This window comes from Bombina bombina, chromosome 8, assembly GCF_027579735.1.
Source record: "Bombina bombina isolate aBomBom1 chromosome 8, aBomBom1.pri, whole genome shotgun sequence".
NCBI lineage: Eukaryota > Metazoa > Chordata > Amphibia > Anura > Bombinatoridae > Bombina > Bombina bombina.
Window position 1 is genome coordinate 215,334,885 of NC_069506.1, and position 15,632 is coordinate 215,350,516.

Sequence of the window (15,632 nt, forward strand, 5' to 3'; positions counted from 1 at the left end):
TTATATACAGGTAGGTGACCCGACGCATGATTTTTACCCATGAGAAGCCGGTATACGCATGCATATAGTGTGTATAAGTAACTGATTATATTTTCAACACATCACTTAGCCCAAGCTCAGTGGTAGTTTGGTCAGTAAGTCTGGGTTCTATTTATTTTCCTATATGCTATGGCAATTCTCTTTAATTAGGTATTTTTGTATCTTTTAGAGACTGTAAGGAAGAGCGTGTCAGAGGCGGCCCTCCTGGAGGAGAGTTCTACAAACCGAAAAGTGTCCCTAAAGAGTAAAACCTACCAAGACCTAAGTCTACACCAGCAAAGCATACAACTTGGATTTCAAAACCAGCAAACTGAAGCAAATAACTATAACTGCCCATATGAGAAGAATCAGCTCCCTCTCCCATCATTGTCGCTACAGACTGGCCCAGGTGTCAGAGTTCCCCTTTCTCCTTGCAATCCCCAGAGTCAAGATGTCAACTTTTTCCTTACAGAAAGTGAGAGCGAGAATGAAACCTCTGAACACTCCTATGAAAAGAAGCACCCCACTCACTCCAAGGAGAATATCCCTTCCACACACTCCCATGAAGACAAACCATCCTCAATCCCTGTTTCTCACTCACTCGAATTCCCAGAGGGATTTGAGCCTCTACGGTCTCAGAATGGGTCAGCCAACATGACCTTACAGACTTCTGCCATAGTGAACAACCCCTACATGTCACCCTTGCTAGCTCCTGATAGTATGCTGCAGGGCCTACCTCCTGTTCACATTGTGGTAAGTATGCATTCATGGTGAATTGTTGACTCTGGATGTGTTTCCCAAATACAAACCAAATAAAAAATGTATATTTTATATACACCTTTTTGCAACCAAGTATTAGCTCCAATAGGCATTTCTTGCTGACTGGTACATCTTTCTTTTGCCTTCCCTTGTTACTGTTTTAGGAGGCATTATCTGGAACAAATTATTTGAGTTTTCATAGCAAATAGCATATTTATCTTAGAATTGCCTTTCATTTTTCTTCAGTAGTCTTTCAATGTGCACTAGAGCAGGCTTCTTCAAAATTTTTCCCAAGACCCAGTCCAATGATACCACATACTTCCATGACCCTGTTTTTATGCTTGGTCTGAAAATATCGGAAGTAATATACAACAAGATAGCTGTAACTTCTTGCAAAGTGACTTAAATGTGTGTGTACTTATAGTCAAACTTGAAAGTGTTGTATATGTAATAACACACACGCTCTCATACAAAACACACTCTCATATAACACACACTACAAACACTCTTCTACAACACACAAACCACACACACTACAACACACACAAGTTGCGACCCAGTAAACATGGTGTTGCGACCCAGTAATGGGTCCCGACCCATGGTACTAGAGTATTATGCCCATGTCTGCTTTAGATTGGCTGCAGCTATTATAACAACCAATCCAGACCTGATACCTGAGTAAGGTACAAGAGCACCCAATCAGACATCAGTGGAAAATACCAGAGGCTACCATGTCTTCATTGCTTCCTAAAAGAGCAAAGCAGAATTTTTTATTTTTTTCTCTCGTAATTTATCTGTCATTAAAAGCCCTCTTATTTTCACAATTGGCTATTATGTTGTAGGGACAGTTCTGTCATTTTAAGTTGCACAATATGTTGTTTATCTTGTAGGGTGATTAATCATACTTTTATGTTTTGTGTACAGATTCATAGCTATACACATACATACAACTTGTAAAGTGGGCTAAGTCTGAAAGGTTATAAGTGTTAAGTTTCTCAGCTGACTCTTAGTATGCACTGTCTATTTTTGTTTCTTTCTGCAAATTAAAAGCAGACATATGCTGCAGTACCCTTTTTAAAAAATGTGATAGTAAAAGATTTATAAATGAAGTAGATGAGACCATAATACAGGGTATTTGGTTAATGCATTTTGTATACCATCAAAATCTAGGTCTAGCATAGTGCACTTCCTCTTGGATATCTGCTGCACTAAATATCACATGAACTGTTGTGGGGGTTTCACTTCCCACCCCTGAGTACCATTAATTTTGACTTAATAATTTCTCATATTCTTGTTGGTTGGTCTTCTCCATGGCAAGCTCCTGACCTACTTTTTTATCTGGGAAACTGGTCCCCTTACTGTGAGGGAAAGAATATCATTGCACAAGCAAAGGGACATAATACTCATATGCTAAATCACTTGAAACTGATGCAGTTTAACTGTAAAAAGCTGACAGGAAAATATCACCTGAACATCTCTATGTAAAAAAGGAAGATATTTTACCTCATAATTTCCTCAGCTCAGCAGAGTAAGTTCTGTGTAAAAAGTTATACTTCAGCTGCTTTCCAGCTGCAGGTAAAAAAAAGGGAATAAATGAACAGCAGCCAATCAGCATCAGCAGTGCTGAGGTCATGAACTCTTTTACGGTGATCTCATGAGACTTCACTTAACTCTCATGAGATTTCATAGTAAACTTCCTTAAACTGAATAGGGAAATAAGATGAGTGTGCATGATGCTCACTCCCTTGCCTGTCCCGGAACAGGAATACTGATTTGCTGCTTAAAGTCCTTTACAATGGAATACTTAGGACATTTTGAGGTAAAATATCTTTCTTTTTTACATAGAGATGTTCAGGTGATATTTCCCTGTCAGCGTTTTACAGCTATGCTGCATCACTTTCAAGTGTTTTAACATTTGGGTATCATGGCCCTTTAATAAAATTGTTGTTTTGTCCCTCTGTACTGTGTGAATCGCCTACAGTCCAGACCTGATGTTATACACCTTGTGTCATTTTTGTGTATTCTTTTGCTTTATAGTAGGAGTTTGTGGGATGTTTTTGATCTCTACAACATCTCAATGTTCACCACTTCAGTTTTTCCCCCAACAGATTCATTATTCACTGCCCCCATATTAATATGTGTGTTTACTTCCTTTTTTGTTGTCCTGTGTTTTTAAAAACGCAATCTTTTAGCTGCACTCACAGCAGATTGTTGTTGTGGTTTAATGTTGCAATGCTTTGTGGGTTATGGGTCATAACATTAAACAACAAACCTTGCTACTGAGATGGAAACACTTTCATCACACCAGATCAATTCCACGTCCTATTTCTATAGAACTTTTTTCATTATTAGGCAACCATATCTACTAGTTAGTGTATTGCTAGTTTTGCATTGTTTATTGCACTCTGCTTTCCTATACTGTCTGTGGAAATGATGGTGTTCCTTTTGGATTCTAAGCTCAGGAAAAATTCTCCTAAGGTCAATTAGGCCTGCTCTGTCTAACTCTAAAGATAAGTTTACCAGGGGAAACTAGTGGAATTAAATCAATTTCCTTTATCCTATTTGCGGTGGGAAGATTTTCCTTTGGAACTGTGCCTATATCTACCTTATGTGCGAGTATACTACACTTTCATTTGAACATACTGTGCTTTTCTATAAGAAACAGAAGACAAGGCAGCAACAGGATACACCTTATATAAAAATATATAACTTTATGAAATATAATTTATTAAAAAAAAATGCAATAAACTGTACACAACCACTGTGGTGAAACGGCTGACACATTTCAGCTGCTGTTGTTTTGTTAGTTGAAATGTTTCAGCTGTTTTACCATGATGATCATGGACAGTTTATTGTACTGTAAAAAAATTATATTATATTTTTTTTTTTTTTGTGAATAAAAATTATCCTGTTGCTGCCCATTCTTCTGGTCCATGGTATGTGAAATCGCCAGAAAGGAACAGCACAATGTTTCCATAAACTCTAACTACAGAGTGAAAGGGGGTTTAACAGACATACTGCTAGTATCATGTACTGCATCACACACAGTTAAAGGGACATTCAATTCTAAATAAATGCTAGATAGTATGATGCATTAAAAGGGAAGATTAGTCTGAAAATAACATGTAAATGTATTTTTTTTTTAAAGTTCTGTTAGTTGTTTAACCCCTTAGTGACCAGAGCACTTTTCCATTTTCTGTCCGTTTGGGACCAAGGCTATTTTTACATTTTTGCGGTGTTTGTGTTTAGCTGTAATTTTCTTCTTACTCATTTACTGTACCCACACATATTATATACCGTTTTTCTCGCCATTAAATGGACTTTCTAAAGATACCATTATTTTCATCATATCTTATAATTTACTATAAAAAAAATGATAAAATATGAGGAAAAATGGAAAAAAACACACTTTTTCTAACTTTGACCCCCAAAATCTGTTACATATCTAAAACCACCAAAAAACACCCATGCTAAATAGTTTCTAAATTTTGTCCTGAGTTTAGAAATACCCAATGTTTACATGTTCTTTGCTTTTTTTGCAAGTTATAGGGCCATAAATATAAGTAGCACTTTGCTATTTCCAAACCATTTTTTTCCAAAATTAGCGCTAGTTACATTAGAACACTGATATCTTTCAGGAATCCCTGAATATCCCTTGACATGTATATATTTTTTTTTTGTAGACATCCCAAAGTATTGATCTAGGCCAATTTTGGTATATTTCATACCACCATTTCACCGCCAAATGCGATCAAATACAAAAAATTGTTCACTTTTTCACAAATTTTTTCACAAACTTTAGGTTTCTCACTGAAATCATTTACAAACAGCTTGTGCAATTATGGCATAAATGGTTGTAAATTCTTCTCTGGGATCCCCTTTGTTCAGAAATAGCACACATATATGGCTTTGGCGTTGCTTTTTGGTAATTAGAAGGCCGCTAAATGCCACTGCGCACCACAAGTGTATCATGCCCAGCAGTTAAGGGGTTAATTAGGGAGCTTTTAGGGAGCTTGTAGGGTTAATTTTAGCTTTAGTGTAGTGTAGTAGACAACCCCAAGTATTGATCTAGGCACATTTTGGTATATTTCATGCCACCATTTCACCGCCAAATGCGATCAAATTAAAAAAAAACGTAAAATTTTTCACAATTTTAGGTTTCTCACTGAAATCATTTACAAACAGCTTGTGCAATTATGGCACAAATGGTTGTAAATGCTTGTCTGGGATCCCCTTTGTTCAGAAATAGCAGACATATATGACTTTGGCGTTGCTTTCTGGTAATTAGAAGGCCACTAAATCCTGTTGCGCCTCACACGTGTATTATGGCTAGCAGTGAAAGGGTTAATTAGGGAGTTTGTAGTGAGCTTGCAGGGTTAATTTTAGCTTTAGTGTAGAGATCAGCCTCCCATCTGACACATCCCACCCCCTGATCCCTCCCAAACAGCTCCCTTCCCTCCCCCACCCCACAATTGTCCCCGCCATCTTAAGTACTGGCAGAAAGTCTGCCAGTACTAAAATAAAAGGGTTTTTAAAAAAAAATGAATTTTTTTTAGCATATTTACATATGCTACTGTGTAGGATCCCCCCCTTAGCCCCCAACCTCCCTGATCCCCCCCAAAACCGCTCTCTAACCCTCCCCTCTGCCTTATTGGAGGCCATCTTGGGTACTGGCAGCTGTCTGCCAGTACCCAGTTTACAATAAAAAAATGCTTTTTTTTTGTTTTTTTTGTTTTTTTTCTGTAGTGTAGCTTCCCCCCCCCCACCCCCCACAGACTAACCCCCACCACCTTGCTTATTGTTTGACATTTTTGTTTGACATTTTTGATATATTTTTTATTTCCCATTTTCTGTAGTGTAGCGGTTCCCACCCGCTCCCTCCCCGTGCACGCGCCCGCCCCCACCCTCCCGTGCACGCGCGCGCGCCCGTGCGCGCCCCCAGCCACCCCCGCCCACGATCCCGCCCCCCTTCACATCCACATGGCCATCGATGGCCGCCACCCGCCTCCCGGTCCGGCTCCCACCCACCAACGCAGGTAGCCACCGATCTCCGGTGCAGAGAGGGCCACAGAGTGGCTCTCTCTGCACCGGATTACTTAAAAACGTTATTGCAGGATGCCTCCATATCGAGGCATCACTGCAATAACCGGAAAGCAGCTGGAAGCGAGCAGGATCGCTTCCAGCTGCTTTCCACACTGAGGACGTGCAGGGTACGTTCTCAGGCATTAACTGCCTTTTTTCTGAGGACGTACCCTGCACGTCCTCAGTCGTTAAGGGGTTAAAGATTGACAAAATAAGTGTAAAGTGTTAGTGTCTATAAATCAATGGGAGCTGCCATGTTGTAACTTAGGTTACCTTCTCTTCTGTGGCCAATTAGAGACCGTTATAAATAGGTCTCTAGAGAGTATGCAGCCAAAGGCTGTGTGGAATATAACCGTATTCTGCACTTCTATTTTTAACAGAAACTGTAATACTCACCATTTCAGAATGGAATTACAAGAAAAGGAGACAAATTAAATAATGAAAGTATATTGCAGAGTTTTATTTATATATATATATATATATATATATATATATATATATATATATATATATATATATATATATATATATATATATATATATATATATATATATATATATATATATACAGATACAGTAAACTCTCAATTAACCGGCACCCATGGGGATCGGTAGATTCCGGATAAGTGAATTTCTGGTTGCTTGAGAGTCACTGTTAAAAATAGGTCTAACTAGTTCTATAACCCAGATTTTACTATAAACACTGTTTTTACTTGATATTATTATTTAAATACATTAAATAAATGCTAATTAATACAAATAAAGACAAACTTAATTTAATTTAACAGTTTTATTATGCATTTGTATTTCAAATGCTGTTACAGTAAATAAAAGCAAACTTAACTTTATGTAACACAGTTTAACATTACTGTATAATGCATTTTTAGTTAAAATGCTGTTACAGTAAATAAAAGCTGTATACACTACTGTACTGTACAAGTGTGTACAGGTATTTGTGACTTTGCCTGCTTTTTATCTTCAACACCTTTGTTTCCTATATTGGGCCAATACAGTACTTTAATAATTGCTGATTCGTAGATCACATGGGCAGGAGCCGGTTAGAAGCGCACACTAGATGTACAGTATCATGGCAGACTTCAACAGGATGCTCAATCAATAACCAATTACCAGAACGTCTCAAAAAAAAACCTGCATCGTTTTCAGTAAGAGATTGAGACGTTCTGTGAATTGGTTATTGATTGAGCATCCTGTTAAAGTGGATCCTCCCATTGTGCTCTGTAGTAGTCTATTCCGGAAGAGTCAGTGCATAACGATGACAGAGGGATGTGCAGCCGTGAGCCCTGATTGCCAAGCTGATGCAATCGTAAGTGCTGCAGTAAACTGTATTTTCTGTCCCTTTACTGTATCCTGTTGAAGTTGATCCTCTGTCCCTAACGTTTCTTATGAATGGGTCTGTGGGTCAGTGTAACTACAGTATCGCTGTTTACTGCAGCTCCTGCTGTATCGTTTGGGCTATTTACTGCAGCTCCTGCTGTTTAAAGACTGCTCCTAACAAAGAAATTCATGTTTAAAAAAAAAAAATAATCATGTTTAAAAAAAATTCCGGTTGCTTGAGTTCCGGATAATCTGGATTCTACTGTGTGTGTGTGTATATATATATATATATATATATATATATATATATATATATATATATACGATTTATCATTTTATGTTACCATCTCAAAGTGTTTAATATCCCTTTTAACAGTCCACGTGTGTGGATAATGTGCACCTTGCTGCAAACACCACGGGTCTACTGCTTATGTGGGAGGGAGTGATGTGCAGTTTCACTTGGTGCAGAAAAAGGATGGAACATCGTAGAATAAACTTGAAAGATGAGTAAGTTTACTCTCTTTTCTTTTATATCATTTGAATACTTATGGATAGGATATAGATAACAATCCACAGTTTAATAGTAGTTTTTTGTATAGTGGTTAGAGCCAGAGGTGCACCTGTGTGGTCAGTTGCTGCTGCTCAACGGTTAAGGCTGTGACACACAGCAAAGTTGTTTAAAATTGCATGTTCTATCTGAATCATGAAAGTATAATTTTAACTTTACTATCCATTTAAATTCCCCTCCAAGTGATGATACAGCAATGTGTGTCTCTGGTGCACGTGAAAACCAGGGTATCTGCCAGGTCCCCAGAGGTAATGCAAATCACAAAGACGGTTCACAGCACTTTTTAAAAGTAATACTTTATTGGCAACAGAATTTAAAACAAAAGTGACGTTTCGGCGTCTCCCCCTTAATCATGCATGTTATGCACTAGCTAAACTAAGCAGTGAGGGGTTTATAATTTTCAGTAACTTGGCATGAAGAATCTGTAGTATTTTTAGACACAGTGATTTACAAAAAAAGGAAATTACTCTTATTTTTGATATCCACACTAAAGAGACTGATAAAAATGCATTGCTTCATTACAATAGCTTTCACCCCAGAAAATTGGTAGAATCATTACCCAAGAGCCAACTTATAAGGGTGGAGAGAATATTCAGTAAAGAGATAGGAGTAGAACAAAGATTAAATGAGATGCAGCTCAAGTTTCTAAAGAGAGGATATCCCAAGAATCTGCTAGCACATAAAATGTGTGAAGTTAGGGGAAGGGAACAAATGCCCATAAAAAAGAAGACAGATAAAGAGTGTATGTTTTATTTTTTTACCCAATTTAGTCCATTAAGTCAGCAGACATTGGCACATACTGTAAGACTGTAATGAGGGCATACAGGCCTTTAAAGTACTCCCCATTCTAGCCAATAGAAGGGTAAAAAAATCTCTGTGATCATCTGGTACACACTGACATAGGTCCAGCTAAAATCTTCATACAAAAGTATATAGGAAGGAAATTAACAGGTAGTTACCCATGTCTCAGTTGTATGAGCTGCTACTCTATCATTAAAGGGGACTCCTTTTACCACCCACAGAATGGGAGAAAGTATACCATCAATGATTTTTTCACTTGTGAGTCTAAATTTGCCATTTATTTTATTAAATGTCTGTGTTCATTAATTTATTTGGGTGAAACGACCAGGAAAGTGCACAACAGAATGAGCCAGCACAGGTCAAATATCAGGTGTAGAAATAAAGAGGCTCCTCTGTCGGCACACTTTATAGAAAAAAATCACCAAGTTAGTCAATTAAGGTGGCAGGTAATTGACCATGTAGGGCCACAAAGAAATGGTATGGATAGGGAGAGGCTATTAAAACAAAGAGAGATGCAATGGATCCATAGGCTGAAGACACTTAGGCCTAAGGGCCTCAATAAAGATTATGACTTAACAGTGTTTCATTAAAACAGTGATTTTGAATCTATGAGAATAATATAAGTAAACCTTGGTTTTGATATATCTATATTTAAATATGTACCTATGGAAGGTATTACTGCATCTGTAGTTTCCGTATTAGCATTTTTGTCATGCTTTAAATTTTATGATACAATATATCTATTACACAATATTAAGATACTTTGTGAACTATGTATAAAATGATGGTTGTCATAAGAAATGAATTGTATATGACTTCAATTACTGGTTTAGCCCACTAGGTGGCAGGAGAGATTGGCACCAAAAATGCCTTTAAAAGTATGTTCAAAGTGTATGCATAACATGTATTATTAAGAGGGAGACCCGAAACGTCACTTTTGTTTTTAATTCTGTTGCCAATAAAATAAGTATTACTTTTAAAGGTGCCGTGGACCGCCCTTGTGATTTGCATTTAAATTCCCCGGTGCTTTGTTTTCTTCAGTTTTCATAGGATGGTGATTTTTTACTGTTTTGTTGGATAAAGGTTCTTTTGGTTCAGATAAAGTGTCAATCTGGTAGCATTTTGTTGCAGTGTCAGCTAGATGTAAGACTGTTAGATTTGCAAGAATGTTTAGTGCAGAATGAAGATACAGCTGAGCTATATTGTAGTGTTACCTTGTTGAACATTGTTGTTGCTTCTACAAACATCAGCTTTATTTTGAGTTGATTGACTGCCCCAGGTAGTTTTATTTTTTAACAATTTGTTTAGATTTAAAGTAATAGTAAAGTATGTCCAGCAAAGGGCCTGTATTTAAATCCATGCATTACCTTGTTGCATATAACTGTTTGTTTTTTATGCCTGTAGTAAAAATGTTTGGTATTCTTTGTGGAAAGCTAAACCTAGGTAGATTCAAACTGATTTCTAAGCCGTTAAAGGCCACCTCTTATCCTATAGCATTTTGACAGTTTTTCACAGTTAGACAGTGCTAGTTCATGTGTGCCATATATAAAACATTGTGATCACTCCCGTAGCGTTATTTGTGAGTCAACACTGATTGGCTAAAATGCAAGTCTGTCAAAATAACTGATATAAGGTGGCAGTCTGCAGAGGCTAAGATACAAGTTAATCATAGAGTTAAAACGTATTAATATAACATTGTTAGTTATGCAAAACTGGGGAATGGGTAATAAAGGGATTATCTATATTTTTAAACAATAAATAAAATTAAAGGGACAGTCTACTTAAAAATGTTTATTTTTTCTTTTGAAACCATGGCTCTCTTTTCTTTCTCTCCTATGTATTCTCTGTGTCTTTACAATTGTTTGTCTTTCTCCAATAGGCCTGTGCTCTTGATCCAATGCTGGATGATTCTGTAATGTTTGCAAAGCGACTACGATCACTGTCTCGGCCCGTCACACTGAAGGTGGTTGAGGACCTGCCTCATGGCTTTCTTAGTCTGTCACAGCTCTCAAGAGAGACACGAGAGGCCACAGCTGTTTGCGTAGAAAGAATCAGACAAATTTTGAGGGAAGAAGCACCAGCACCACCTCCCCCTGCGCCTAGAAAGCACCGTAAACTGGAGAGGACACTTGGGAAGATCACAACAGTGACCGAGCGAGAGATAGGAGCCTGAGCCTCACTTCAATCTCTGAATCTACTGTGCAATAATATTTAATAACATGTCCGTTGCCGTTAAAGAACGTTACACTTCTGATGAAAAAGCTCTGAAGGATACACCAAACATGCAATAAGGCACTTAGAAGCTGGTTTATTAGTGTCCAAAAGTCCCTGTATGTCTGAGATGCCTTTAGTTTTAAGGTCTCAGTATGATTTCTGTTTTGGAGACGGATAGCTGGAGGGCTCAGTTTAGCAACATGTGGGATAGAAATTCATCAGAACTTGATAATATGTATTAAAAGTAGTAGAGCTAAAAATGAAGAAAAATGATGGAATAATGACATGAAAACGTGTAAGCAAAATTATACAACAAGTTTAGTTCAGCTAAATACATAACCGGAGAGAGGTAAAATTGTATAAGCACTCAAAGGGAAGCCATTTGTGAAGTCAGTTTTACTTGGTATTCGAGGGTTTAAAATGCCTCCGCTAACAAAACCACTGTGATATTATACATAAGTAACATTATTTTACTAGTTTTATTCTAGATTTCTTATTTTGTTACAATAATCCCCAGAGTATGAGCAGTGTTCTGACTCTCCCAAAATAGCAATTCTTTCCCTTGAGCTATTTGTATGCTGTGTATGTTCTTTATTGTACATATCATTTTACCTTCATTTTGTATGTGAATATTTTATACACCCCTTATGTTAATATATACATTTTTATTATAAGATTTGCTGATAAACATTTTATATTCTCCAGATATGTTTATATGTGTAGATAAGTGTGTACAGTTTGCTGTTGTGTAAATCAGTATTGTTTGTAGGTGGCCCTAAGAGGACACAGCATTCATAGTTATGGTTTGTTTTCATTTTTGCTGCCCAGAACCATTTGTTCATATTTCGTCTTTGTGACAGCCCTGCCAAAAGATATATCTTCTTGGTTCGTCCTCTCCCCTCATCACCCCAGCTACTGATAATATAACGATATTAAAATAATAATAATAATAAAGTGACAAAGCTTTGTCTGTTGACTGATGGCCCTACGTTTGTAAACAATGTCAATTTAAATGTTTAAAGTAATGTGCTGCCAAATGCACCAGCATTAGACGGTAAAATGTATCTTTTATCCAATAGTTCTGTGTTTGATTTTATATATTTACTTGGTAAAGGTATGCAGGTAATATGCATTATTAAGAAAATACATTTCATTGAATACTTTAGAACCCAGTTACTATGCTGTACCCAGCACTGTAAAAATTCAGTGGAAATACATATTTATTTTGAATATTAATTAAGTTTATATTTCTATAACCTTTTTTTTTTCTTATTTAAAAAGCTGCAACTTAATTTGTCACTATGTAAATGCCCTTTCATTTTCCCTAGAAAAATACAAAATGCACATTCTTGAATAGCTTTCATTTTTATTATCTTATTAATCCCTGTTCAAACCTTATTCAAAAAGGTTGCAAGATATTGTATTGATGTAAGAATTGCATGGATGAAAATAGAAGTCTAAATAGAACTGCTGTTTAATTTTCTTTTACAAATATTGCATATTATCAAACACCAGCATATTAAAGGGACATGAAATCCAATTTTTTCTTTCATGATTCAGATAGATCATACAATTTTAAACAACTTTCCAATTTACGTCTATTATCTCATTTGTTTTGTTCTCTTTGTTGAAAAGTATACATAGGTAGGCTCAGAAGCTGCTGATTGGTGGCTGCACATATATGTACCTAGTTGGCATTCAGCTAGCTCCCAGTAGTGCATTACTGCTCTTTCAACAAAAGATACAAAGAGAATGAAGCAAATTAGATAATAGAAGTAATTGGAAAGTTTGTTTAAAATAGTATGTTCCATCTAAATTATGTATGAAAAACTTTTTGGGTTTCATGACCCTTTAAGCTTTTTAAAGGTTAACTACAATTTGCTTTTGAATCCTCACTTTAATGAAAATGACCACTTAGTTCAGTATATCAGAGATTTGCTTTTTCTCCAAGTCCGAATTGTTAATGAAATCTGTTTGCTATTACATTGTATTTCAGCTGTGAAAATGTTATCAAATGAAACGATAAATTTTCAGCATTTAGATTAGTTTTATATCACGAGGATAAGCAGATATTATAAAGGAGCACTAAATATAGAAGGATTGCATAATTAACACATGCATAAGAAAAAGACAATGATTTAACACTCACTCTGAATTTTACAAAAGCAGTAGATTTTTTTTTTCTGGCAAATTTATTTTTTATCCCGTTTGCCAGCCCCCCTGTGACAGACATCAGCCAATCACAGACTAGTATACCCTGTAAGCTTGTGCACATGCTCAGTAGGAGCGGGTGCCTCAAAAATGTGCATATAAAAAGATTGTGCAAAATATAATGATGAAAGTAAATTTGAAAACTCCTTAAAATTGGGTGCTCTTTCTGAATTATGAAAGTTTCATTTTGACTTGAGTGTCCCTTTAAGTTTTCATAAAAATAAGCAATTGAGTAATATTTAGCTGTACCTCCAACCTTATACACTAAATCTATAAATAGTAGTAGTATACATATTGTGAAGCTATATTCCATTGCATTTTAGAATCATCCCACTCATTTTCCAAAGCACTAAAAATATACAGATCATTTGGTGAACAGTTTACAAGCTATAAAGCCTAATGGTACTCTGTAGTTTAGGCACATTAAAACCATTTCAGAAATTAAAAAAACGTTAAATGTAATCCTCCTAAAATCTGTTTTATAGATAATTTACTATATTGTCGGAAACTTAAGGCTGCATACAATGAAAATAGCAAACCGTCTCATGCTCACATATGGTAACTGGTTGTCTGTGCTGCTTTGTGTATTTATTGTGTAGTTTGGGCTAAACCCCAAACTTGTATAGGGTTAAAGTCCTAGAACAAACGGTGTCCTTCACCTCTCAGTCTCTGCCTTCACACTGTAGCACACACAAGGGCAAATTACTACACAAGTATAGCTGTCTCAGAGGTCTCTCTGTATGAACTAATCTTTTGAGATTATGGGAATTTCAGAGAAAACAGAGCTGAAAGCACAGAAAAATAATAAGATTATAGGTGCAAAGTATTGTGTTTATGGAGAACATATTACTGTGTAAGGGAATAAAGTGCATTGTGATGTAAACATTGTGATAATATGTGAAAAGAACAGCTATATATATATATTATTGCTAAGTATCACGGTAGTGCACTTAAAAAACCTGATTGCTAGCTGCTGAAACTGAAACGTAAACTCAGTGTATACAAACCATGTACTCAAAGCTATTTCTTGTATATTTGTATATACAAACACATTCACAAAGCACTTTTATGTTCTTGTGTCTATACATTTACATGAAAATATGTATTATTGTGTTATATATACATACATGTATATACGTCTGTAAATATATGCATATATATTGATCTGTACATACACATTTCTACAGAGCTATATATATTTGATTGTATGCACACACAAAGCATATATCACACCAGGGTATTTGCAACAATGGGTGCAACCACCTGTGTATTCTATAGAGAATGAAAGGAGTAACCACTTGTCTCAAATCCATTTGCGCATACATGTTATTTATATGATGTGTATGCTTTAATACAATACAGTTTGTTCTAATATGTTTGCTTTTCCTTGTATGCAGGATAAAACTGTTCTATTTTTAAAAGTGTCTGGTTGTTTTTACCAATGAATAAAATAACCTGTGTATAATATGATGCTTTGTCTGTTGTGCCAAGTGTGATTTATTTCATGAATTTTAATAGAACATTTTAGAATATCTTATGACTGCACACTATCACATTTTTCAAGATGTAGAAATATTGATCTAAAAAAACTTGCTTGCTTTTAAAATCAAATATCCACTTAAAATGATGCTGACATTATGAGCATTGTTAAACATGGAATCCTTGCAACTGTCAGTGCTCTGCTGTGGCCTCTGGAAAAGTTCTACCATAAATGAATATAAAACCGTAATTAAATGCTTGACATAATGATGTATTCACAGCAAAGATTAGCCTGAGAATAATACACACGTATTTTTTACAATTTATATTAGTATTGAATAAATAACAGTGACACTTTAGTCTCCATGAAATAGGAATTGTCAAGCCCATAGGGCCTGATTCTTTTAAGGTTTTGTGGTCTGGCAAGATTTTCTAAGAAGGCTTGTCAGTACTGTGAGGTCCCTTAAAGAATTATACGGCTAGATTTGGAGTTTTGTCGGTAACGACCCGAAAAACTAACGCCGGCTTTTTTCTGGCCGCACCATAAAAATAACTCTGGTATTGAGAGTCCACATAAAGGCTGCGTTAGGCTCCAAAAAAGGAGCGTAGAGCATTTTTAACGCAGCTTCAACTCTCAATACCAGAGTTGCTTACGCAAGCGGCCAGCCTCAAAAACGTGCTCGTGCACGATTCCCCCATAGGAAACAATGGGGCTGTTTGAGCTGAAAAAAAACCTAACACCTGCAAAAAAGCCGCGTTCAGCTCTTAACGCAGCCCCATTGTTTGCTATGGGGAAACACTTCCTACGTCTGCACCTAACACTCTTACATGTACCCCGAGTCTAAACACCCCTAGCCTTACACTTATTAACCCCTAATCTGCCGCCCCCGCTATCGCTGACACATGCATTTTATTTTTAACCCCTAATCTGCCGCTCCGTAAACCGCCGCTACTTACATTATCCCTATGTACCCCTAATCTGCTGCCCCTAACACCGCCGACCACTATATTATATTTATTAACCCCTAATCTGCCCCCCTCAACTTCGCCTCCATCTGCCTACACTTATTAACCCCTAATCTGCCGACCGCAAAGCGCCGCCACCTACGTTATCCTTATGTACCCTTAATCTGCTGCCCCTAACACCGCCGACCCCTATATTATA

General features: G+C 36.6%; 1 protein-coding gene across 3 annotated transcripts in view; it reads left to right on the forward strand.

Moving 5' to 3' along the window:
- Positions 1-14,458, forward strand: part of LIPE (lipase E, hormone sensitive type) — a 96,321-nt gene extending 81,863 nt beyond the window's left edge. For all 3 annotated transcript variants that reach the window (XM_053690874.1, XM_053690875.1, XM_053690876.1), the window contains 2 exons: positions 209-771; positions 10,443-14,458. In XM_053690874.1, the coding sequence (XP_053546849.1) occupies positions 209-771; positions 10,443-10,736 (857 nt within the window). In that variant the 3' untranslated portion in view covers positions 10,737-14,458. The remainder of the gene's footprint in view (positions 1-208; positions 772-10,442) is intronic.
- The last annotated feature ends 1,174 nt before the right edge of the window (positions 14,459-15,632 follow it).